At 35.2% G+C, this 26,601-nt stretch overlaps 2 protein-coding genes and 1 long non-coding RNA gene across 44 annotated transcripts in view; 2 read left to right on the plus strand and 1 right to left on the minus strand.

The window, feature by feature from the left end:
- Window positions 1-19,265, plus strand: part of eif4g3b (eukaryotic translation initiation factor 4 gamma, 3b) — an 80,764-nt gene extending 61,499 nt beyond the window's left edge. For 31 of the 34 annotated variants that reach the window (XM_087306997.1, XM_087307004.1, XM_087307006.1 and 28 more), the window contains 14 exons: window positions 926-1,064; window positions 1,166-1,254; window positions 6,134-6,230; window positions 6,351-6,468; window positions 7,855-8,069; window positions 8,560-8,678; window positions 8,773-8,945; window positions 11,823-11,948; window positions 12,027-12,108; window positions 12,189-12,287; window positions 14,691-14,837; window positions 14,912-14,993; window positions 15,894-16,040; window positions 18,265-19,265. In XM_087306997.1, the coding sequence (XP_087163123.1) occupies window positions 926-1,064; window positions 1,166-1,254; window positions 6,134-6,230; window positions 6,351-6,468; window positions 7,855-8,069; window positions 8,560-8,678; window positions 8,773-8,945; window positions 11,823-11,948; window positions 12,027-12,108; window positions 12,189-12,287; window positions 14,691-14,837; window positions 14,912-14,993; window positions 15,894-16,040; window positions 18,265-18,446 (1,815 nt within the window). In that variant the 3' untranslated portion in view covers window positions 18,447-19,265. Of the gene's footprint in view, window positions 1-925; window positions 1,065-1,165; window positions 1,721-3,324; window positions 3,657-6,133; window positions 6,231-6,350; window positions 6,469-7,854; window positions 8,070-8,559; window positions 8,679-8,772; window positions 8,946-11,822; window positions 11,949-12,026; window positions 12,109-12,188; window positions 12,288-14,690; window positions 14,838-14,911; window positions 14,994-15,893; window positions 16,041-18,264 lie in introns of those variants that run through there. The other 3 variants (XR_015523488.1, XR_015523490.1, XR_015523489.1) reach the window with 2 other exon arrangements.
- Window positions 19,266-21,174: 1,909 nt separating this feature from the next.
- LOC141380487 (uncharacterized) overlaps window positions 21,175-26,601 on the plus strand; it is a 73,126-nt gene continuing 67,699 nt past the window's right edge. For all 6 annotated transcript variants that reach the window (XR_015523562.1, XR_015523563.1, XR_015523561.1 and 3 more), the window contains exon 1: window positions 21,175-21,377. This is a non-coding gene — a long non-coding RNA (uncharacterized LOC141380487). The remainder of the gene's footprint in view (window positions 21,378-26,601) is intronic.
- Window positions 22,003-26,601, minus strand: part of phc2a (polyhomeotic homolog 2a (Drosophila)) — a 63,304-nt gene continuing 58,705 nt past the window's right edge. For 2 of the 4 annotated variants that reach the window (NM_152958.2, NM_001136488.2), the window contains 3 exon segments: window positions 22,003-23,051; window positions 26,071-26,344; window positions 26,425-26,548. In NM_152958.2, the coding sequence (NP_694490.2) occupies window positions 22,897-23,051; window positions 26,071-26,344; window positions 26,425-26,548 (553 nt within the window). In that variant the 3' untranslated portion in view covers window positions 22,003-22,896. 4 annotated transcript variants of the gene reach the window in all.

Below are 26,601 nucleotides of genomic sequence, written 5' to 3' on the forward strand. Positions count from 1 at the left end.
TAGTTAACATTCAATGCATTTATTTTTTCACTTATCCCATAATTTCTAAAATATCAACCTCTACCAAATGTTTGATATGTTGGTTAATGGTAGGTACCAGAATTAATACATGTAATATGAAAAATCTGAAAATATGAAGTGTAAGACCAATTTAAAAAAAAAATCCAAAAAAAACATTTTTGAACACTGAATCAACTTTATTTTTTGAAGTGTGCCATAAAATATTTTAGATTCTCATTCAACATGTTTCATGTTTTTTTTTTTAACAATAAAGTTGTATTTGTAGTTCTACTAATCTAGTAGGGCAACAGGATTATTTTTGTTTGATTCCTTTGTAAACCAACAATGTTGTGTGTGTAAACCATTATTTAAAATCAATCTTTTTTTAAATTACTTTAGCAGTCATTATTTAAAACAATTAAAATATGGTCAACCATTTGTTAGAGCGGGCAGTTACATGCTTAAAACACTTAATATTTAAATTTCTTGATAAAAATATTAATTTATAATATTAATTAATTTAATTACATTTCTTTAAAATGAATGACTGACCAGACATTTGAACTGTACCTGCATGCTTACGGTATTCTATTTAACGATAGCAAACAGGAATTATGCAAAGCATCAGAAATTCTATTAACGTTTATTTTGTGTAATATTTACTCAAATTCAAAGACATTTAGAAACAATTAGCCTCTGAAAAGGCTACATTTTATAGTTTTGTCTCCACATTTTTGACAACACAGGAATGGACATAATAATCTCAACATGGCTAAATATTTGTTAAAAATTCACTTAGAATATTCTATCATCATCCTCATTTTTCTTAATCATAAAATATGTTACAGCATGGTCATGTTTCATTTATTTTTGGTTGTTGTTCTGGAGTTCCCAGATCAAATTTTATGTTCTTCTCTCATCTCAGCACAACTGGGTTTCTCGAAGAGCAGATCAGGGCCCCAAGACCATCGAGCAGATCCATAAAGACGCAAAGCTGGAGGAGCAGGAGGAACAGAGGAAAGTCCACCAGCAACTGCTTTCCAAAGACAACAAGAGGAGACCAGGTCATAGAGAGAGACTTGTGCTATAGGCTAATCCTCTTTACAGCTTACTCAGTCCTGTGAGACTCTTTCTGTTTTTCACTCTGTTTCTCTTCATGTTGCAGTGGTGCAGAGAGAGGAGACCTGGAGCACTGTGCCTATGACTAAGAACAGCAGAACAATAGACCCCGCCAAGATTCCCAAATTCTCCAAGGTAGAGTCTAAAAGAGGTCAAACTAAAAACTTTTTTCTCTGATCAGGTCTTGAGATGGCTAACGTAGCTGTGGTTTAGAAAAGGAGATTCCAGATCGACCATTCTGCTTATGTTTTCACACTTCCTGACAATCAGTTTGAAGAAAGGAAGCTGCGTTTTTATGTAAACAGTTGATCTTATCAGCTGAGTGACACCTTGTGAAGGTTAGGCGAAGCATGAGTTGGTACACATCAAGGTTATTTTTGAAAAACAAAACTTTAACTAAGACTAAAACTATTGTTCAAAACCGTTTTATTGACTAAACTTAAATAATACAATTCCAGTAACTGAAAAAAATAACTAACAACAATTATTGAAAAACATAATAATATTAATTACCAAAAATAAATGTTTTTTTTATTTATAATTTATATTCTGTGGTTATGAACGAGAATAAATTTTCTATGTAAAACATAAAACTTTTATTGTATCTTTTAGGGATGTAACGGTATCAGAATTTCACGGTACGGTAATACCTCGGTATGAATGTCACGGTACGGTATTTATTGAATCATTTACAGGAAAAAACAAAACTTATGAAAATACTCCAAAAAAGTGCCAAAAGTGTCAATGACATACAAATTAGCCATCTATCTGTAAGCTTTGAAACAGGAACTTCAATTTTAATAACAAAAAATTATTAAACCATGTAAAAAAATAAAGTTTCAATTTAGTATTGTTGAAAACTCATCACATTCAACATTTAATCACACTCAGCCCATCTACCCAGATGAGAGCTCTGCTAGTCGGACTTCTCATCAAGCATCTCCCGCTGGATCTAATCTCACTATATTTATTAAACGGGATATTTCATTTATCTTGTTGTCTTTATCTAACAACATATTCCCTGACTTTGGGCATTGGAATCTATTACTTGTTCTCAGGTAACGTGTTTTGGCTGAGCGCAAAGATAAGTTAATGATTAATGTAAGCACGTACATTCTGTATATTGACTGATCGCTTGCCTTTATTTCCTATAATGTATAAACTTATTGTATGTTATACTTTTAAAATGGCCATTATCGATTCTTAAAACTGATACTCAGCAAAAGAGAGGCTGTGTTTCGTATTTTCACTGAAATTGAAAGGAGGCAGTGTTTTTATCGGCTCCGTTTTGTTATAAATATCCACACAGTGAAGATGACGCTCATATGCAGCACGACGCCTCAACATGTCTGCTGTCTAAGTTGCTAATATTAAAATGAAAATAGGCAGTTCCTTAAATCATGTTTACATTTTATTGTTGACAAAGTGAAACAACGAAGCCAGGGTGATGTGAATGAAGTTATAAAGTACACTGTTCCCTTTGAAGATTTACCCGTGTCCTCGGTATAATCTGCTTTTCCATATCAAACTGAAAAGAAGAGACTGCAGCCTTGATCAAACTTGCGAAGTCTGAACTTACACGGAGATAATGCAGGACTGAACTGTGCGTGTTAGGCTACTTAATATTCAGGAAAAGCCCCAATCAGAGAGGCGAATGTCTGCAGCCCCGCTTCCGTTTTCAGATGTACATGACAGTTTATAAGTATCACACACCAGACGCGCACATTCGAATGATATTTAACATGAAACTAATCAGATGGCGCTCTGTGGCGCGGCTGAAAAATGAACTGCGTCCTGAGCCGTCGCCGGGCGCCGCCGACTTGCGGCGCCGGTGTGTGTATCCTGATAGAAACCTATGTTTAGAATTCTAAAATACATGGCGCTGCGTGGCGCTGCGCGGCGCGCCTCCGAGCGCCGCTTCTGGTGTGCGACCTGCTTTAGAGTTTTCCAGCTCTTTTCATCCCCGCTTCTAGCAGCACACTCCATTTCCGCATTACTGGATCTGTAGCGACAACAGACCGCAAGGGATGATGGTCAAGCATGGGCTGATGGCAATTGTAGTTTTCGCTACATCCCGTTCGCTTCATTCGCCTGAGCAAATTTTCTCAGAAGACCTATAGTTTTACCGAGTCATGCGACTTCGGTAATATTGAAAAAAAATAATATTGCGGTATGACGGTATTTACAATACCGTTACATCCCTAGTATCTTTTCTTCATTTGTCAAAAAATGTAAACGATGCATTTTTAACTATACAGACTGATCATTAATATGAAGAAGTTTGTCTGAATTCTATGTAAATTGTACTTTTATGTATGGCATTTGTATGTTTTTTTATTCCGTGTTTGTTCAAACAATTATGTTTTTATTACTAAGAGGTTTCCACAAGAATTAATTCAAATTGTGCAAATGCTAAACTTTGCTTTGGTCGACACTGGACTTGTTCTGTTAACTCTGTTAAACTACAGTTACTAAAACTGAAACTAAACAAATAAAAAAAAAAAATGTGTTTGCAAAATAAACACTAAACTAAAACTAGCGAAACCATTCCAGCTCTTAGACACATGATAATGTATCAATCAGGGCTCGAAATTGTGACCATTTTGGTCGCATATGCGCCCAAAATTTTATCTATGTGACCTCAAAATATATTTGGGAGCATTTCTGCGAGTGCTTAGAATTGTTGTGTGCGACCAGTTTTTACTGCAAAATGTTCACCACATGCCGGATTCAGGAGACATTCACGCAGAATACATTTCTAAGCTATTTATCTGCACTTGAAACGCGAATCGCAGCGCTCAGGAATGGTTTAAAACAGTTGTCATGTCAACTTGCGGCTTACACTGAGTAAACTAATAACGCTACTCTTAAAAAAACGGTATTGCTATTAACATTACGTATGCATATAATAAGGTACAGTATGTCAAAAGCATCAGTGCAATATCAGACATCACCCATGAGAACAGCACAGTTATACCGTTAACAGATTCATGTCACGCAGGGTGTGCAGGGCCGGTGAGCGGTCTGTGTATCTTTTGCTCACTCAGTTATGTTATAAAATGTATTTTCTTGTGATAACGGGATTTCTTTGAGACATGTTTTCCTCACGCTTGCATCTATATATACATACATACATATATATTGCATATATATATATATGTATTGCATATATATATATATATATATATATATATATTGCATATATATATATATATATATATATATATATATATATATATATATATATATATATATATATATATATATATATATATATATATTATGCAATAAATATGTTTGTATAACACTTGTAGTAACGGTGCTTATAATTGGTGGGTGCGACTAAATTTTGGCTGATGCGCCTAAATTTTTAAAGTTAGGAGCACCGGTGCTACAAGGCAAAAAGATTAATTTCGAGCCCTGATCAATGTCCAGATTTTTTGCTTGATTTATTCACTTTTTGCTGAAATATGAACTGTATAGTGTAGGGATTACAGAATTAATGAACAAGTGAGCAATTTTGGACATGGCTACAATAACAAGGATCGATTCTTGTTTTTGAGATGACACTAATTTTAGGGTTATTGACATTTGAGGAATATAATGAGTTCACTACACTTGTTTTGCTTTCTTGTCATTAAGTACAGCATAAATGTTGCAGCACATTTTAGATCATTTCTAAACAATGCATTATATTAGAGAAAGTAGAGTAAATATTACAGATAATATTATAGAAAAAATATTGAGATTTCTCTAATTGTTGCATATTTGTATTTATAATTAAAACTCTTTAAATATATAATTTTTAATATATGTTTGTATTTTATTTAGTTTTATTGTTGTTTTATTTTACAGTAAAAAAGTAAGTGAAAAATATGAATCAGCATTTTCATATTTGCCATTTTTTGTCAATTTTATATTTATATAGTAGTCTATTCTAGACTAGTTTTACAACGCTAACTTATTGACCATAAAAGCACGACAAAATCATAAAGAACCACTACAAAACGTTTCAAATAAACAAATATATTTATATAATATAATATATATATATATTTTTTTAATTCTATTACAGAAACAATTTTTGGAGGCTCTGTAAATATGCTAAAAGCTTATTTGACTCAACAGCCCCATCTGATGGATGTTCTGTTTGCTTGTGTGGTGGAATCTTAGTATCTTATTGATTGTGGGGATCTGCAATGCTGCACATTTTACACATCATGAAGCTCCCTGAGAATCAGCATCTGTTTGTATCACGCTATTCAGTAAAGGAGATATTTAGGCTTCCCGTGGGCATGGAATTTTCTAGAATATCATGGAACTTTAAAATGTCAGTTTTTAGACATTGAAAGTCAGGGAGTTTTATACTTGTTTTGACTCATGAAAGTCATGAAATTTCAGGGAAGTTTTGCTTGTCATTTTAAGTTTTGCTTGCCTCCTATTCATTAAAATGCCTTTTTGTACTCTACCATGTTTTTTTAATCATGTTATTTCATGTATTTTGTCCGTATGGTTAGGCTACTTTTCAGTGCCATTTTATTCCTTTTCCCGCTTGGCAAGAGACAATCAAATGCAGTTACCAGGATGAACCTGTTAAAATAATGTCTTTTGGCTGTTTTTGTCTTCTCAGTGCTCAACCCTTCCCACCTCGATTTTGCACAATTTCGTGATTTTTACCACATAAAATAGTTGAGTTTGAGGGTGATTTTTAACAGATTTGTGGCAAGATTTATTGTGTGCTTTAGCTGTCAAAAAAGACACAAAATTGCACTTGTTTGTTCTTCAAATTCATTATCCTGTAATGCAATTCAAAATATATGAAGAAAAAAAAACATGAATCACAAAATAAGGAAAACTGTTAGTTCAGTTTTTTTATTTAGGAAAAGTCAGGGAATTTGACATTTGGCAAAAACCCTGGATATACAGTGTACTGTTCTATATAAATGCATGAGAAAATGTAACTTGATGCTGATGAAACTGGTTTGTTTTGTCTGTGTGTGTGTGTCTTATTCAGTCAGCGATAGATGAGAAGATTCAGCTGGGGCCGAGAGCTCAGGTGAACTGGATGAAGGGCAGCAGTGGTGGAGCTGGAGCAAAGGCCAGTGAGTCAGGTAAATTAAGACTGATGTTCTGTCAGTTCCTGCTGTTTTTCTTCTTTATGCTGGATTAACTGGATATATACTAATTGCTAACTTTTTTTTTTCCTGACTTGCACCCTTTAACTCTTTTAGATGCGTCTCGGCCGAGTGCCAGTTTGAATCGTTACTCTCCTCTGCAACCCTCGGCACTCCAGACTTCTTCTTTACCCTCCACATCTCCAGATTTTGATTCCAGGAGAGTTCTCGGCAGGTACGGTGCACATGTAAAATATCAAAATTGTGAAGGGGAAGATTTATTCTTATATTATTATTCTGTGGTGGTTATCAGCTATTTTTATATGTGTAAATGTGTGTCAGATGTACTCTGAATGAAGAACATGTAATCTGTGAACAGGTCTTTATTCCGTGCTTACTTATTGTTATAATTTTATTGTTATAATATAGTATAATTGTAGCATGTGATAATTGAAGTCTTAAGGGAATATATAATTAAATACAATTTAAATAATAGTAGGATAACGCATTCATTTTACAGGATTCTCACGGGTCTTGAAATTTCTGGAATATCATGGAAATTTAAAGGTGCTATTCCAGATATTTAGAGTCATGGAATATCAGAGATTTTTGTTTGTTGCTTTAAATTTTTTACTTCCCATTAACCAAATTGTAATTTTTAAATACCATTTTTATTGCTTTTTTTTTTTTGTTTCATGCCTGTTGATATGGGCTGTTGTTAAATGTAGTTTATTTTTTCCAGTTGCAGCCACTTATGTCAAACTCACCAGATTGTACCTTTTAATTAAGGCTAACAATTTGAGGAGCTTCGGCTTCAAAATAACTGCCTTAAAGACTAGATGTTAAAAAGTAGATAAAAAAAAAACTAAATGTAAAGTATGTAAAACTAATATAAAGTAATCAAATTTGGGAGAGAAAGCAGTTTGCTGCCATGCAAACACTTTTTTTATTTTGTCAAAATTGGTAAATTAGCCATTATTGTTCTCAGAGTGGCTATAAAGTCCTGCAAAAGACATTCAAGCTAAAACCATTTTAATATCAATCAAAAAACAACAGTGACCTGTTTTTCTGTAAGTCATAGAAATTCATTCAGCATATACATTAGATTAGTCAGTACTGAAGCCAATCTGGAGCTAATCTAACAAAATAATTCACGATAATGGTCCAAAAATTTAAAGTCTAAATTTACATGTTGGGGAAAAATATTCAATAAAAATTTTAAAAGGGCAAAATTCAAGAGAAACAAAAATTATCAACAATTTTATTCACATTTTTGAGTTTGTATTTTTGGTTTTGTAAAATTTTGCATGAATGTAAATGTATTATCTTTCTATTTCTAAATGTGTTTGGTGACTAAAATATTATTTTAATAAATATATCAGTTTAAATTTGTTCAAATGCACCAAATTACATTACTTGTATTAATTGAGAATTGGATACAAATATTCATTTTCAAAATGATGCTGAGCACTGTAAATGAAACTTACAATTTATACATTGTATTATTTAAATGTATTTAATAAACTAATTGTTTGATTTGAATTGAATTGAAGGAAACCTCTTTTGCATTTTGGAGGTTCATGAATGTATTTGTTTGTGTGTGTGTTTGTGAATATCTCAGTCGTGGAAGCTCAGGACGGGAGCGCAATGACAAGCCATTGAGTGCGGGTCCTGCTCGGACAGGGCCTATTTCATTGAGCAGTAGCAATAAGGAGACCCCCGAAGAGCTGGTTCAGGAAGTGTCCCGCAGAGACTCCAATGCTTCAGATACACCCAAGCTGCTCGTCAGTACTGCAGACAAGAGCAGACTGGAGAACAGCCAACCCAGAGAGTCTGGTGAGTCGCACAGACTCCATCATAATGACGGCTCTAATTTACATTTAAAGAGATTGTTTATATTTAAAAATTTGAACTGTCATCATTTACTTGTGATCATGGTCGAGGAAAACGTTTCCTGACTCGCTCTGCCAAAACACCCCAAAGTTGCTCAATAATATTTAACTCTGGTGACCGTGCAGGCCATGGGAGATGTTCAACTTCACTTTCATGTTCATCAAACCACAGCCTTAACTTGTTTCAGACCTGTTTGAGTTTTCCATTTCTGTAGAACACACAGAACAGAAGACATTTCAAAAAATGTTGGAAACTTGTCCATATTCATGTTTATTTCCCAACTATAGAAGTCAATGGCCACCGATTACCAACATTATTTAAAATATTTGTGTCTTTGAAATATTTAAACCACTTGAGGGCGGGTAAATTTATATTTTTTGGATGAACTATACTTTCAGGATTAAATCCTAAATTAAAGGCTCTCTTTTTTCAGCTGTTAAACTTGAAGCACTCTCAGGACCCTCTCCAGATAAACCTGCATTATCAGAAGAGGAGATGGAGAGGCGGTCCAAGTCTATAATTGATGAGTTTTTGCACATTAATGATTACAAGGTTTGGATCTATATTTTTCAATCTCCAAAAATTATATTGCCTCATAAAACCTTAATTAAGGTGTTTCTGAACATTGTGTGTGTTTGTGGTGCAGGAAGCTTTGCAGTGTGTTGAGGAACTAGAGCAGTCTGCCATGCTCTATGTGTTTGTGCGGGTGGGTGTGGAGTCCACGCTGGAAAGGAGTCAGATCACGCGAGACCATATGGGTCAGCTGCTCTTCCAGCTTCTGCAGGCTGGAGTCCTCCTTAAACTTCAGTTCTTTAAAGGGTGAGACTTGCAGAACATGCATAGACTGTCGCAAAATGCAGAAGTTAACAGATTCTTCATTTTATTTTAGTAGATATTTAGTTTCAGTGCATGTATTTAGATATTTATTGACAAACTGCCCCAAAGACGAAACAGAGGGCAAAACATGTTCTCTTCCATTCAGTTTTTCTCCATCTTTTCTCAAAAAAAGTGCTCAGGGATAGCTTAAATAATGTGTCGGTGCTCTTTGGGTAAGGGATTCATCAGAAAAAACTGCAAAAATCCAACCAAGGCACTTGAAAATGTGGAAAAAAACATAATAAAAACCTTCATTGACTGGCTATTCCTTAAAACATCACTGTTCTGCCTTCATCAGAGCAATAGTGATCAGGTGCGCCTGGAGTTTCGTATGAACACTATGGTCTCATGACTTATTAGAATATCTAAACAATACAAAAATAATATATTGAACCCAACGTCAACTCCTCAACCATTATTAATTCTTCATGGAATAAGGAAAAAACTGAGATATTAATCTAATTCCAAATTTGAAAGTGTTTATTGTTCCTTCTCAGTCTCCTAATGAATTATGCACTAAAAGAGTCGCAATATATTTTCCATTTTAAAAGATAATACATTTGTTCTACTGGATATCTTTACAGAATAATCTGGCTGTAATATTCTTACATATTAAAATCAAGTAGTTCAATATTCAATTAACAAATTTTTCTAAAGTAATCTTTGCAGTGCTTCCCACACATAGACTTTACTTGGGTGGGCGACCCAGGTATATTAACGACAGCCCAAGTAAATTTAGTGACTTTTTTTTTTTTTACTATTATTATCATCCTTTTGCACTTTTTTTTTTTTTTTGATATCTGCCCAATATAACCAAACATCCACGATCGATTAAGTAGGGAAACATTTTCTCATGTTTACCCTCTTGCAGACGCACAGAGACGGGCCATTTTGGAACTTCTAAGTCTTTTAAGAAATCTTAGAAAGTCTTTTTGGCACTTTCTAAATCTGCTAAAATGTCTGGGGTACGGCTTTTGCTTTCTTAAAACCTGTCGCTGCAAAATATATGTACACCATAAGTAATGGGTAATCAACGCATTTGCCTTATTTAAATAATCTCCACATTTTAATTGTAATTAAATTAGTTTGACTTGTAATTAATATAATTTTTCAAGATATTGTCTGTTTTTATTTCCTTTTCTGTCATTAATTTCTTATTTGCTGTATTTTGCTTTGGCATTCAAGTTTGCTTTGATTTTGAAAGAAAGAGAGAGAAGCAGATTTGACCTGTCAGTGGATGCGCATGACTCCTGAATGGCATAAAAGTAACAGAAATCATAGAATTTTATTTTTTATTTTAACATTTTAATTCTTTTTACTTTAACCCATTGAAAAGAAACAGTGTGAAAATAAATAAAATTATTGTTAAAAATTAAATGGCATGTAGTTAACTATGTATGTGATATGGGTAAATGGTGTTTCAATCTGTCTAGCACCACAACTATATTTCAAACCTGTGGGAAGCACTGCTTTCCATAACATGGATAATAAAATATTGTTTACTGTATCAATAAAGAAGCTTTCACCAACTTACCTGCTATAAATTAATTTACAATATTGGAAAATTACTTTTGTTTTCCCCCTTCTGTGGAATGAGATGTTATTTTTCCAAGGCTTTTATAGGATTTAGAAATGACACCCTCCAATAAATCATACTAATCGTCTTATAAATATCTTCAAAACTGCCTAATCATAGTTAGTTTTATTTTTTATGTTATTTTTATAATAATTAAATACCTGGAGATGCCTATAGAAATCTGATTTTTTAAGGCCATTATACCATTTCTTTTTAAAGGTTTTAAAGTCTTTTAAGTGACCTTTTTTTGTGAGGAAGATCACAGATTTTTATGATTTCTGTGTTAGTAATTTCATAAAGTACCAAATATAGCGAGCAGCCTTGCTACTGGCATTCTACCTAGAAACCATGAAATAAGTCTGAACAATTATAACATTAGCCCCTTTCACACAGTGATACCGGTAAATATCCGCAAAATTTCCGGAACGACTTTACCGGTATATTCAAAAAAGCGCTGTTCACACAGGCGAGGACGTTACGGAAATTTTCCGGAAAAGAGCATTCACACATCCATTCCAAAATACCGGTAAATTCTGACATCATTCACCACAAATGAGCTTTAAACGGCTGCGCTTGTATTTGTAAACATTTGACTAAATTACAAACTCTGTGGATGATCAATATTGTGAACAACTTTCGCAGGATCACTTTCCCATGTCGAGATGTTCATAATATGTGCGTGTGCAGGCGCTCACAGGCTGTTTTACAGGCAGACGCAAAGCTTGAAGGTAAACAAACAACGGCTTATCATAAGCATCTCATCGATGATTATTTACACAGTTGGCATTAAGAAGAACATATAAACGTGATCTGACTAACTTCTAGCAGCTAAATGTGTCTGGAAAAATATTCAAAGGCTTTTATGCTCATAAACCGCGCGGACGTAAATGCGTCTGACTGTTGTGATTGGCTAAAGCAGACGTCTCACGTCAGCCCGTTCTAGACGTGCACGCGCTTATTACGGTAATCTTCCTTCTGCATTCACACAGCGCAGCATTCCGGCAAATTGCCGGTAATGTTACAACTTCTCTTTCCGGAAAATAGCCAGAACGAATTTACCGGTATTTTCAAAAAGGACCTGTTCACACATACAACCTTTCCGGAAAATTGCCGGTAATTTTCCGGAAAGGTCTGTATGTGTAAAAGGGGCTATTATCTGTTAACACTTAATATTTGCATGTACATTTTTTTATATGATATCAAGAAGTTTTGATGCTAACAGTGTGTTTGTTTTGTCCCTAAAGGTTTTCTGAAACTCTTGAATTAGCAGATGATATGGCCATTGATATTCCCCATATATGGCTGTACCTTGCGGAGCTGGTAACCCCTGTGCTTCGAGAGGGGGGAATCTCTATGAGAGAATTATTTAGGTGAGTTTTTACCCAGCAGTGTTGTTGGATTCGGACTGAACTCATTGAGCAATTGATTTAATTTGCTTCTTTCCACAGTGAATTTAGCAAACCATTACTCCCTGTGGGAAGAGCTGGGATATTATTTTCTGAAATATTGCACCTTCTATGCAAACAAATGGTAAGCGGAAACAGTGAAATCAATCATTTTTTTGCCATTTGTAAATATAGTAGAATCGATTGTATGTTTTCTGTATGCAGAGCCATAAGAAAGTGGGATCATTATGGAGGGATTCTGGTTTGAGCTGGGCAGATTTTATACCTGAAACAGAGGATGTGCACAGCTTCATCACAGAACATGTGAGTTTTCAAGGCCTTTATGCACTTTCATACTGCGCTTAACCCTTGATACTGCTTTTTACCCTGGCTAAAAAAATGTTTCAAACCTTTTGTTTCATAGTTTTGTTAACTCCACATTGTGGTGTTAAGTTTTATTCAATGTAAAATGGATCAGTGCTTGCTTGTGACCATTGGATGCTTGGCAATAGACAGCCAATCAGACATTGAGCAGAGAGGCTCATGTCAATTACAGTACATAAGCATCCTGGAAGTGGTAGAGCTGTAATGGATCACGGTTGATCTATGATTCGTACGGATCACAAACCACTGTTCGGCACACACTTGACCCGCGGATTAATACTTTTTTTTTCTTAATCCTAAATTTGTAACGATCACAAAGAGATCCTCTTGCGTCATTCAAATCACATGTATAAAAGCATTAAGGCTGTGTCCGAAACCGCATACTTCCATACTATATAGTACGCCAAAATCAGTATGCGAGCCGAGTAGTATGTCCGAATACATAGAATTCGAAAATCAGTATGCGAGAAGTACAGAGATGACTTACTACTTCCGGCGAAATTCTGGAGTGCGCATCTCATGCTCGCTGCCCTATCCCATGATGCCCCGCGAGCGAATTCATGAATGGGAATGAAGCGATGCAAATTACGCAGGTAGGTCGCGTGACCATGACAAAATGGCGGATGTTGTACGTCCGAATTCCATTCATACTTTCACATTCATACTGTATAGAACATACTTTTCTAACGGCCGAGTAGTATGTTTAAATTCAAATACAGTACCTACTGAGTAGTAGGCGGTTTCGGACGCAGCCTTAGGCTTTCTTGTAAAATCTAATGATGGCTGAGGAAGTTGTGATGAGTATGGATGTGGTGGGTTTCTTAGTTGTTTTATGAATGCATTAATGCATTCAGTGTAAGCTGCATGATAACTCAATAAAAGATCGAGATCTCAACACTCATAAACCAACATAAATTATAAATGATGGAGATCTCCATGTATATTAATCCTATGCGATTCAGTCTTTAGTCTTTTGAGTCAAATAACACAGAAGTATTGGGATGAAAATTTATAGTGTAGATAAAACCACTGATGTTTATGGTACAGATTAAAATCACAGTCATGTGGATTTAACGATGCTCAAAAATGAAAGTTGTAGGCAGCAATTGCATTATTTAACCAATAGGTGGTGACAACCAGCCATCAAAAATGTGCCACTGAATAATTCATGTTTCATTGCTAGATGGATCAGTTTTGAAGATTTATGAGTGAATAACTGAATCATTTATTGAAAATTAGACTAAATATGCATGAACAAATAAACACAATATGCATCAACTAAATAAACACTACACATTTAGCGTCCTCAGCAACAGTAGTAGTAACAGTGAATTTTTCTCAATACTGAATAATTTACCATTTATTTTTATTCATCTTATTATTTATTCATTTTATTTTTAATAAAATTACAGCTTCTAAGTTCTGTTTGTTAAAACCAAAAGTGTCTTGCAGTACTGTTTTTGTGATAAATGGAAATCAAATTACATTTGTCTCCTCTCCTTTTTGGCTGATCCAATCTGTGACTAAAATTATATAATGTAATCCGAACTGAGATTTGTGATCTGTTACACCACTAGTAAACGGGTTGCCTGCTGATCTTCCAATCACTGACTATGCAAATAAGTATCCTAACCAGGCGTTTAGGAATGAACAGTGTGAAACATTTGTAGATGATTATCCTAGATTAACCGGTCATAATATGAGCAGTGTGAAACTGATAACCCTGGATAGTGTTTATCCAGGGTTTAGGATGACCCAGAGTTAACAATTTCAAGTGTGAACAACCTTTATGTTGTTTTTCATTCCTCATTTAGGGCTAAAATAATGCCACGTCTCCATCCTTTTATGCTCTGGTTGTCTCCAGTACCAGTCGGAACTGAAATATTAAAAATGTCCATTTCCAAAGTTGCGTCCATCAGTGGATCTCTCATATATCTGCTTGTAGAAGGATCAGCTGATAGACACTGCTTTTAAAGCTCCAGTGTCCGTGTGCTGTGTTTGCACTTGGTAAACAGCTGTGAAGAATGGTGAAGCGATGAACTTCAGAGCCAATCACAGTCTTGTCTGCTTAGCATGTGATGGCCAATCAGCATTGTACTCAATATCAGTAGTAGTAGATACTATTGAAAACCTTAATCACAACTGACCAATTCTAGTTAAGTTATTTGAGCTTCTTAAATGAACAAAAAGTTACTTTTGGCCTAATTTTGTTCTAAATGACATCACAACAGCTTGTTTTACAATTTAGCTCAAAGTAGATCAGGGCCTTTAGACTAGTATGTGTAATCTATTGAAAATTCAATGTTTAACTGGCTGTTTATGTATAATGTGTCCTCGTAACAGAAACTAGAGTTCACTCTGTCTGATGGCTCAAACCCGACCGAGGCTGTCTCTAAGAGAACACTCTCGCCTGAGGAACTGAACAAGCAACTTGAAAAACTTTTACTTGAGGACATGGTTGGCGATGAACAAATCTTTGACTGGGTTGAGGTAGATTTTATGTCCAGCTTATTTTACTGAAGATTGATTTATTTTGTGGTTATTATAGTGTACGTTTCTTACAGGCCAATCTAGATGAATCAGAAATGAGTTCAGCTCCTTTCGTCAGAGCTTTAATGACTGCTGTGTGTAAAGCAGCAGTAAAAAGTAAGTGCCTCTATATTGTTGTACATAATAACAGAGGTGTTTGGGTAGCAGTGCTTGAGCGCTGCAGTATTCTCTTCTGTTTGTGAGTTTATGTCTTCTGCCTTTCCTGTTCTCTATTAGTGTGTTAATGAATCAAATGTGATGAATTGGTGGATTGCTTTGAGAGAGTAGATAGATGCATCATTTTAAATCCAGGTACCCAAGATGCCTGTTTTTTATGTGTTAATCTGCATAGGTGACTTTTAATATTGTCCAAGTTTGTTAGCTTTTGGTGACATTTGGTCCAATACATTTTGTTTTTATCTAAAGTTTTTTTAAGAATTTTTCTTTCTGTTTTCTTATTATTTTTCTTAGAATTCCAAAACTTACTGGAGTTTTTGAAATCTTTAATGTTATATTTTCCCTCCATAATAAGCCGTATACATAATAACATGTATAATATAATCAAATGTATATGAACCTAAAATATGAATTTAGTATTAAACATGAATCTATGTATATTTTATAAAATACTGCTTTATGTTTTATTTCAAAGTTTAGGCCAGAATAAATAGGTGGTTCATTTTTTTTTTTTTACCTAAAAAATGTATTAAAACCATTGAAGCAAGTAAGTAATGTGCTTCAACCACTTTTGATGTGGACTGAAAAGAGAATTTTGTCTTTGACCAATATTTTAATTTATTTAGTCTAAATCTAAAACGGAGCAGCAATTGCCTAGTTACTTTTTTTATCCCATAACATTTGTTTATAATAAGATAAAAGTGTAGATGATTACATTTTAACACTATAATCTCCATTTGATAGGAAAGTTGATGTTAGCTGATAGCACCTTTATGTTTGCTTTTTATGTGAAACACTTTCAGAAAAAAAGTTCTGTAATCTTTTGTCTTCTTTCTACAGCTGAGGGCTCCTCGTGTAAAGTGGACTTGTCCATAATTCAGACGAGATTGCCTGTATTACACAAGTACCTTAACTCAGACACAGAGAGACAGTTGCAAGCACTTTATGCACTTCAAGCATTGATAGTAAAACTGGACCAGCCTGCTAGTGAGTGAAACCTGTCACATTTCTACTTTAACTCTTGACTCTTATTATTTAATATTTATCTCAGAAAAATATTAACTCATGCTTTTAAATCTAGTAAATACAGAAAAACTTTTCTTGTAGTCTTAATTTTTCCCATAGCTGTATAAACTAAATAAACATATTAAAAAACTGAAGTATAAAATAAAAAATATACTTTATTTATTTTGTTTTTAATGTTTATAATGGCCAAGGGCTAAAATTAATAGTTAATTTTATAAAAACGAAATAAATATATAAATTTATTAAACTTAAGTATTTAATAAAATACTTTTTTTCTTTAGTGTTAATAGTGTTCAGGGGCTAAAAATCTTTTTTTTTTTTTTTTTTTTTTTTAGATAAATAAATATATTAATTAAAAAAACTAAAGTGTATATAATAAAATACATACTTTATTAATATAATTTGATTTTTTGTTTTGTTTTGTTTTTAACATTTATAATGGCCAAGAGCTAAAAATCAATAATTTATTTGATAAAGCTAAATATTATTTAGCAATTTAAAAAACTAAAGTATATCCGCTTGTTAAGTCATGACATATGAGATACTGTTTCCGGGTCCAAGCCGCTACTCATTTAGTTTGAGAAAATATTCATTTATGACCACTTAGTCATATCACACATTAAAGTGTATTTTATATAGTCATGATCAATGACTGTAAAAAATATGGACGACGCGACAGCCCTTTTTCCCATTGAACGCCTTGAGGGCAAAACGCCTGCTTGACGGGCACAAACTGTCGCAAAAGACTGCTGAAATTGGAGCCAGACATGCGCAGAAGGATTGTCTGATGGAGCCAGAGGAGGAGCCGCGAAAATGAGCAGAGTCGAGCTTCCAATCAAACGGTTTATGTAAAATCAACTACGCCCCCCGAACTTCTCAGCATGCGTTTGCTGTCATATCAACACAAATGGATGTAATAACGTTAACAAATATGAGGGTTTTATATATTCAATCGCGCCAGCTCCAGACCGCAGCGCATAACTTACTCGCGGCGTCGCGGGCTGATTCCGACTCGCATGCGGCAGCGCCTGCTCGCTCGGCCGCCGCATCTGGCTCGATTGACTCGGGCTGGAATTGGGTAGTGAGTCCAGGCATCCGGAGTAGGTCCAGCAGAGGTAACATTAGTCAGTCTGAGCTCTAAGACATAAGTCTCCGGCAGGCGAGAATCTAGCCGGAACTGTGTTTTGCTATCTGGGTGGCTAGGCGTGTATCAGCAAACTAATAAAGCCCGAAAAAAGCCCTGAACTTAGCGAATAAACAGTGTTCCACCAGGATCATGTATGTCAGAAACTATAGTTTACTGCTGAACTCATTTTGTCATGGTAAAATAACACAGAAATCGAATAATAACATTTCAGTCTACTTCAGTCTCCTGCCGAAGCTCAGACGCCGCGCTTTGAGAAACTGTCAATCACAGCTGTCAATCACGATGACACGCCCAGCATTAAATTACTGCTAAAAACAAACTGTTTACAAAAATGAAGATCTGCACCTATTTCAGCACAATAACCAGTGCCTTAATCGACCAGAACCATCTTTCGGGACATTTTATTGCAAGTGTAATATTTTTTTTTATTTGGGCACAAGTCTCCTTCATTAACACGGAGGAGGCGGGCTTTATGACTTGTACTGCAGCCAGCCCCCAGGGGGCGATCTAACGGCCGAAACCTTCACTCAAATGTAGGCTTGCGGCACACTTGGTCATGATGTACACAACAGTCTCTTGACTTTCTGCAACACAGACACCAATATTTTAACAATTTTTAAAAAGTTAATCACTTTCTGGCCATCTGATATTAGTCATGGAAATATTTAAAGTATTACATTGCTTTGTAAACATTTATTATTACCATTTGTTGAGTCTCCCCATACAGTTTAATAGCCCAATTGGACCCAGCAGCTGCTTCGCATGACGTTACACTTAACAAATGGTTAATAAAACACATATTATTATTATTATTATTATTATTATTATTGTATTTATCTATTTTGTTTTTAATGCTTATAATAGTCAAGGGCTAAAAATCAATGGCTTATTTTATAAAAACTAAATAAATATAGTAATTAAAAAAACTAAAGTATATTTAAAAAACATACTTCAATTAATACAATTATTATTTTATTAATTTTTTAATGTTTATAATGGGTTAAAAATGAATGATTAATCTTTGTATCTTTATTGCAGATTTGCTCCGGATGTTTTTTGACTGTTTGTATGATGAGGACGTGATCTCTGAAGACGCTTTCTATAAATGGGAGGTCAGTAAAGACCCCGCTGAACAGCAAGGCAAAGGTGTTGCCCTGAAGTCCGTCACAGCCTTCTTCACGTGGCTGCGCGAGGCCGAGGAAGAGTCCGAGGACAATTGACGACAGGACAAACAGGGACACATTGGTCAACTAGTGCTGAAAAGACAATAGTCGCTGAAACAATAACTGCATCAAATTAAAATGTAACATAACAAGCAACACATTATGCATCAGGATGGATTTCCAATGGTACGGTTCACTGACACGCAGCGACCCGACAACAACTTACAAATTGCTGGAGCACTAAACAAAAATGTATTATTTATAGAAATGTTGCATTTAAGTTTTTTTTTTATTATTATTTTTTTGTTTTGTTACTTTTTAAGAGGACTTTAATAATACAAACATGCAACAGTGAAACAAAACGTACGTTCAGACTCGTTAATTTATTTTTTTTAAGAACCGCATACACAAATGCTATTTAGCATTCACAGCGAGAGGTGATCAGTGGGTAGAGAAATATGTTCATCGTTTTATTATTAATATAATGACAATAACAATTATTAAAATACAACTGAAGTGATTTTTCAAACTGTGGAGAGAGGTTTTATTGGGGTTGAGCACAGACGAGATATGCTCTGCGTTTAGGACATCGGTACTAAAGTGTTTAGTACATGTTTAAGGTTATTCTCTCAATAACCATACCAAATGTTTCTCTGCTTTAGCTTGTTCTTTGTGAAACATTTAACCCGGCAGGAACTATGCATTCAGGGGACTGCTGGCATCACATGAGACGAGAGCTCAGGACGAGCAGACGGGGACGTGTACAAAAACACTAAGGAGATGTTGCTGAACCTAAAGTGCTTGTTATTCTTCATACTGATAGAGCAAATTTAAAGCTTGTAAATAAATTAAAGAAAAAAAAAGATTCATAAAAAATACACAAATGTGGTGATGGTGTGTGCATTTACTACGGTGTTAGTGAGGGTCATCATAAGTCTTAGAGTCAGTATAAACGATGTGTCTGTGGCATTTCATTCATTTATTTACTTTTTGTCCCTTTATTAATCAGGAGTCGCCACAGCAGAATGAACTGCCAACTTATCCAGCTTATGTTTTATGCAGTGGATGCCCTTCCAGACACAACCCAAAACTGGGAAACACCCATACACACACTTTCACAGACATGGACTACGGCCAATTTAGCTTTTTCAATTCACCTATAGCACATGTCTTTGGACTGTGGGGAAAACCAGAGCACCCGGAAGAAACCCACGCCAAAACAGGGAGAACATGCAAACTCCACAAAGAATTGCCAACTGGCCCAGCCTGGGCTCGAACCAGCGACCTTCTTGCTGTGAGGCGATTGTGCCACCCACTGTGACACCATTATTTTGTTATTATCTTCATTGTTTTCATAATCTGTAAACACCTTAACTTTTTTCCCCCGCCTGAAAGACTTTTCTTCACAACTGGTCACATGGAAGGCTTTAGGGTGGGGCTATCAGTGTAGATCTCATTCGTGCCCTGTTTTCGTCCAGTCATCAATCTTCCTTCAGTTTTTTAGCAACGCCCATTTTCCAACGATCCAAATGGTTCTAAAAAGGATGCCATCATGCACCGCCTTATATTTGTTTCAATTGGTTGTACATCACAATAAGGGAAAAGGGGCAGTTTTAACTGGTTTCATACTGACTTTAAAGTTGACAGTTGGTAACTTAAACAATTAAAATGAAATATTTTTGCAGTCATTCAAATAATAAAATGGAATCAATGACTGAAAAGAATAAAAATAGATTATTAATTAAATATTAATGTAAAAAAAATTAAATGTCATTTTTTGATTATGGCAAAGCTAATTCAGCTTCATTCAGTCTTTCTGCTTGTTAAGTGTGACATCACACGTTGCAGCTTCCGGGTCCAAGAGCCATATCAAACTGTATGGGGACACTCGCATCATAAAAATAAACATTCACAAAAAGATGTAAAACTTTCGAAAATCACGATCACAATATAAACATAAATAATATCAGATGGCCAGAAGGTTTTTATAAATTATTAAAATATTGGTGTCTGAGATGCAGAAAGTCCAGAGACTGTTGTGTACACCATGATTATATAAAATACACTTTAATGTGTGATATGACTAAAATGAGGTCATTAATGAATATTTTCTCAATTCAAACTAGTGGCTTGAAAGAGTGTTTCAAATGTCACTGATACATCATGACTCAACAAGCGGTTAGTAGTCTTACATGATCCTTACAAAAATATTCAAATCTACTGCTTTTCTCCACAGGAAACAATAATAATAGTAACAGTATCAATTTCTACAAAATATTGAGCATTCTTTGACGAAACCTTACAATTGGTAAAAGGAAAGCTTTTTAATGTTTTGACCAATGCAATCATGCTTAAGAATGGAATGATTTTTGTTAGTTCATGATAGAACATTTATTTCTAACTGATGGAAGCTATTTTTTAACATGCATAAGGCATGTTGTCATATCATAAGATCTCATTTTTGTCAAAATGTTTACGGCATTTTGATACAAAATTCCAGGTATTAGTTATTGTATTGACTAAAATTTGATGAATCAATGAAGAAAAATATCACATACATTTTGGATAGACTAAAGGTGAGTAAATTACAGCCGATGTTTATTTTTGTGTGAACTATCCTTTGGCTAATTCACGCATAAAGGCCTTTTTGAAAAAAAATTTCCTGATTAAAGTAAACGTACATACGATAGAAAATTCTCAAAGTTACTGTTAAGAAAAGAAAACGTGTTAAAAAAAATGAATTCTGTTTTAGTCGTTATTTGTAGGTTGGTCGCTCCCTTATTGCATTTCCTGCCATTTTAGATCGGCAAAGCTTGACCAAGTTAATGACTAGATGAAACTAAACGATGGGAAAAGTAGAATCACCACAGAGAATGCAAGTCTGAAACCATTTTTTTTAAAGTTGTTATTGAAAGAAATGCATCGGTCTGGTGGGCAAATATGGAAGAACTTGATGCTGGAGAAAATCTTGCTGGACATAGTGGACAGGTATTTATAAATCTAAATGTCACTAAGTTAGTGTTTTCCATAACATTGAGAGGCTATCGTTTAACACAAGAAACAAACTCATACATGTTGCAATTTTGGAAGTGCGTGACAAATATTTTTCAGTAAACTTGATGACTAGAAGGGTAAAACTAAATAGGAAAAGTATAATCACCACCGAGAACGCTAATCTGAAACTAACGTTAAAGTTATTGAAAGAAACTCATAACACCGGTCTGGCGAGCAAAGATGGAAGAATTTGATACGGGAGAAAATCTTCACTTGCTGCTAGACAGGTAATTAATTCATTGTATAAAAACAAATCACCACCAAGAACGCAAGTCTGAAACTAACATTAAAAAGAAACGCATAACATCTGTCTGAATTTAATGCAGGAGCAAATCTTCAGTTTCTGGACAGGTATTTAATTGTAAAAACTGCTATTTAAATGGCCAATAGTGCTTATGTATCTTCCATAAGATTTAGAGAATCATTTAACACAAGAATCAAACTAATTTGTAATTTTGGAAAAGTACAATAGAAATATTTCAGTTGATTTTTTTAGCAAATGTTTTCATTTGCTCAGTTTATGATACAATGCTTTGCAAAACAATCTGACACTTTAGGGTTTTTTTTCAGTTTTATTTTCAAATATAAAACAGAATCAGAGAATCGCTCTCAATAAATACAGAAATTTGATCAAATGATGAATGTAAAAATAGACACACGAGCTGCACTAGCTTTCCAAATGTGAGTGCACACATTGAAGGTTGGGATAACAGCAATTTATGAAAAATAATGCCAGTTGTTTCTCAGATCTTACCAAGATGGGTTCTGTAAAGTGAGATTAATGGCAGTCTTTAAACCTGAATTCTGTTCACAAGCATAAAGGTATGGGTCTCCATAATCTTTGGGATATTTAAAAAAAACATTAGGCACGTATTGGAGAGTCAGATTTAATACCTATTATCCCTGTGTATCAGTGTAAAAAATGCCACATTTGAGTACAAAATCTAATTGCATGTGAACTAAGGAATATCCTGTGAGATGAAGAAACCTGAACACTTTTACTACTTACAAATGATGGCACACTGCAAGGCTAAAGGTACAAAGTTTTCCTTCGCTAACCAAACATTACTTTGCTGTGACAATGAGAACCAGAACTACGACAGTGTCACTTTGACAAACAAATCACAAAGTCCAGTTCAAGACAGAAAAGAAACCGTAAACCTCTTTCCATGCTATTAACGAAGAACATTTGCTTGCACAAATGGTTAAGCTGTTGTGCTTGTCTTCTTGACATGATGGATTGTCACCCCTTCCCAGACTTGGCATACACCAGAGATTTGTAATCACACCATCATGCTTTTGGGATGAAACCGTTCGACGGTGATGAGAACTATACACAAGTTTGTGGTTTTGAGGAGCAGCAATCCCCAGGACCCAAAGCCACAATGGGACAAAGAAACCAGTGCAGAGTTGTGAGGGTGTCCTTTCCGACGAGATTAAGTTGTGGGTAAGGCTACGAGTCCTTGAGCATACTGATGCGGGCGAAGATCTTCAGTGCAGGGCCCAGTTTGATGTTCATTGTGCTCATGAGATGATCCTCTTTGAGGAGCATCAAGGCCTGGCCGTCAATCTCCTGAGAGCGAAACTCTTCAGCGATCTCATGGCAACCTGGTGAAAAAGACAAAAGATTTTAAGCGACCTAAAAACTAGGGCTACATGTATGGAAACAGAATCAAAAATAAGATACAGTTTGTGAGATTTTACAGCTTAAACCCACCACACATAAACTCTTTTTTTCTAAAAAAAAAAAAAAAAAATTGCTATTAATACAGAGAAGGTTAAAGGTGGAAATATTTTTAGTATTGTAGAACTTCAGTTTGGCTTTAAATAAGCATGTTTCTAATAAAAAGTAACTCTCCAACCATTTAAGTCCGCTCACTCTAACATACATTTTCAAATAAAGCTATTCAAGTCATCTGAGGCCTGTACTATGAAGCCAGATTAGCTAGTTGTTAAGTTTCAGTTTAGGGGACATTCTACCAGAAACATACATTTTCACTTATAAAAAATGTGACAGGGTCTGACTTAAGCTTGTTATCCTCAAAAAAATCATATAAAAATAAGCATAAAATCATACAATTCAATGATTAACACATCCTTGATCACTGGGAGATTCTTTTCCGTCAAATGATGTCACTTTCTTTGAGTCATAGCCTTAACGGTGTATTGCTCACATTTTACATTCAATTTATTGCAAATGTGACAGGACTAACAGAAACATGGGGACAACTGTACATTTATTGTATTATACATTTGTAGTAATTATTTAGTAGAATTTATTTATAATTTCATGTTTTATCAATTGATGTGATTGATAACATCCTAAACTTGCTATTTCTAAAGTGTTTTTTCTAGTAGTTTTTCTAAATAAAGTAGTTTTTAGCATAACAAAACTATTAAAGCAGTAGGTTCAATTGGGCTGAGAACAAGATCAATGACAGGATTTTACATTTGTAAAGACTAAACTGACAGCAACTGGCTTCTAGATAATCCAACTTCATAGTACAAGTCCCTGCAGAACATTACTGTATTTCTTTATATTGGAGATGTATGGGTCAAAGACAAGACATCTCTCTTTGTGTCCACTTCGACATAGATTAATATAGAATCTGTACCCATAGAAAAAAAAAAATCAAATGCTACTAGCAATAAAAGTTTATAAATAACTTGTACAATTGTCAATAAACACTTATCCTGATCTATAACTGAAATATTTAAAAGAATAAGCGATTAAACTACATTTTAAATGATTAAATATGCTATATAAACGGTTATCCATTTAATGACATTTAAGTAGATGTCTTATGTAAATAATACAAATATATGATGGTCATATTTATTTGGCCAAAAATAAAAAAATAAACAGGGCACGTTAACGGGCAGATTTAAAGCCATGTTTTACAGTTTATTGTTTCACAGTTTACTGCTTTAAAATAGGGCTCTGCGATTAACTGAAAGCATAATTTTTACGCAGTATGCTGTTTGAACCATTATAATGCAGCTTCTCTAAACAGAGCATGAGAACAGGAGACTGAGCTTAATGACAAATAGCCTGCAGGATGATGAGTTTAGCACAGGAGAACTTGGTGCCCACCAAAAAAGTCAACATCTGTGGTGTGGGAGATTACTTTGGATACAAAAAGTCTGATGTATTGCAGAACCAGGTAATTTGTAAGACCTGTCAGTCACATAATGCATCTGCTAAACATAGAAAATGCATGTGAAAAGTGCGAGGAGCGTCGCTTCCGTCAGCATTCAACGCGTTTTGCGCTCCTTTGTTGTTGCTGTGACCATAAAACGTTTTCAAAGAGGATTATAAACTAACAAAACATTGCTGCAGCACTGATACAGATTTTATTTATAGAGAAAATTAAAAAGCACTGGCTGTTTGGGTGTCATGTGTTCGTCTGAGGTAATTATTCCACCGAAATGTGTATATTGTATGAAGATGATAGATCAGTTCTTGTTAGTTCAGACTGCATGATTTTAGCCCCGATTTTGACTCGCCGACAGGTTTTGAGAATTCGCAGACAAACGCCTGAAATCACAATCACACAATGTGAATTATCAAAGACACAATTTGAGAGAATCGCTGATGACTCGGCGATGCCCGTGAGATATTTGGCATGTTAAATATCTGGAGCTGTCTGCGATTCAAATCATGCCGTGTGAAATGAGTTTTGACTGAAAATAACATCGGCGATCGCCTACAGCCAATAAGAGAGCAGCATCCACTAGTGCGTGTACCTGCAGGCCAGCGGGAGGTTGGGGGAGAAGTTAAAAGCGCTCAATTTCAGTCCACTTGACTCAAGAAATGGAGGAAAAACTAGAGGAAAATTTGTTTGGAGCACCCGTGTCTGTTTGACATGTCATGTAAGCAATAATCACAACTGGGTCAAAAAAGAAAGTTGAGGAGAAATTGCTAATTCCTTTCAAACCCAGTTAAGCAAAATAAGTACTCTTTCTACCCTATTAAAGGCTTCTTTCTTGTTATGTAGTTAATAACAAAAGATATACTACGTATTTTTGTTTGAGAGACGTAGTTTGGACAAAGTTGTCAGCGATTCTTCCTATTGTAAAGTCATGCAATTTGAAAGCTTCTGTCGCCAATCCATCTTGCAGTGTAAACAAAGCAGCGACAAAATGCTAGCCCAGATAGTCATGCAGTGTGAAATCATCTGTGACACGACTACTTTGATATGCAGTCTGAATCCAGCATTATGTGACTAGTGGTGCACTTACAGCACTGTAAAAGTTGAGATGTTTTCAACTGGGTGCGCCTGCAATACGTCACTCCCAAAAACCTCCATTGGAAATAACGGATTTGTGCGCAAATAACGAAAATAACGGATTTGTGTTTTAGAGACATGTTACAGGGTTTTGATAAAGATCTAACAGTTTTCCATCAGAAATATGCTTCAGATTCCCACTATAAAACATGGGTGTCAAAATAGTGATAAAAATCGAAATCGCAATATTGTTCACGAAAATCGGTTTCTTTTTCCGCACAGCTCTACTTGAAAACCATTTTTCATTTTTGACCCATATGCATATAACAGAAAAAGCTGACATCATAACATCATGGTTTTTCCCAGTATCATGAAGCCTAGAGTATTTCGGCATCTACCTGGCAGAGAGCAGATGAATTCATAAACATCCTCGACTTTCCACTTTGTGGGGTCGCTGGCCAGGAAGTGCTGCGTGAGTAGAGGAGTAAGCTCTCTGCTGTGATCAAAACTTTCCTCGTGCTCAATCGGGGCTCCAAAGCTCGAGTTGGACAGTGGTGAGATGGGCTCTTCATAGCTGGACATGTCTGAGCACTGGCTGGACTCACCATGACTTGGATGAGATGGATGTGGGGACAACAAAGAAGCTCCTGTGGTCGTTTGTATGCTTGGATTCTATTGAGTGAACATAAGGGAGACGTTTAACCTCATTTATGCATAGACACTACAATTACAATGTTAAATGAGGGAATTACCCGTTTCCTGGTTTCTGTGCTGCAGTTTTTAGGACTTTCATCTGAGGCTTTTGGTTTCTTTGTGTCCTCCGGGCTGGATTTCCCTGGAAAAAGGCCCATTCGCTTTGTGCATCCAACATTATATCTGGTAGAGATGAAAAACAGGCCAACCAGCCACTTAACAAAATGCATCAAACA

The sequence above is a fragment of the Danio rerio genome, chromosome 23, assembly GCF_052040795.2.
Source record: "Danio rerio strain M-AB ecotype USA chromosome 23, GRCz13ab, whole genome shotgun sequence".
Lineage (NCBI taxonomy): Eukaryota > Metazoa > Chordata > Actinopteri > Cypriniformes > Danionidae > Danio > Danio rerio.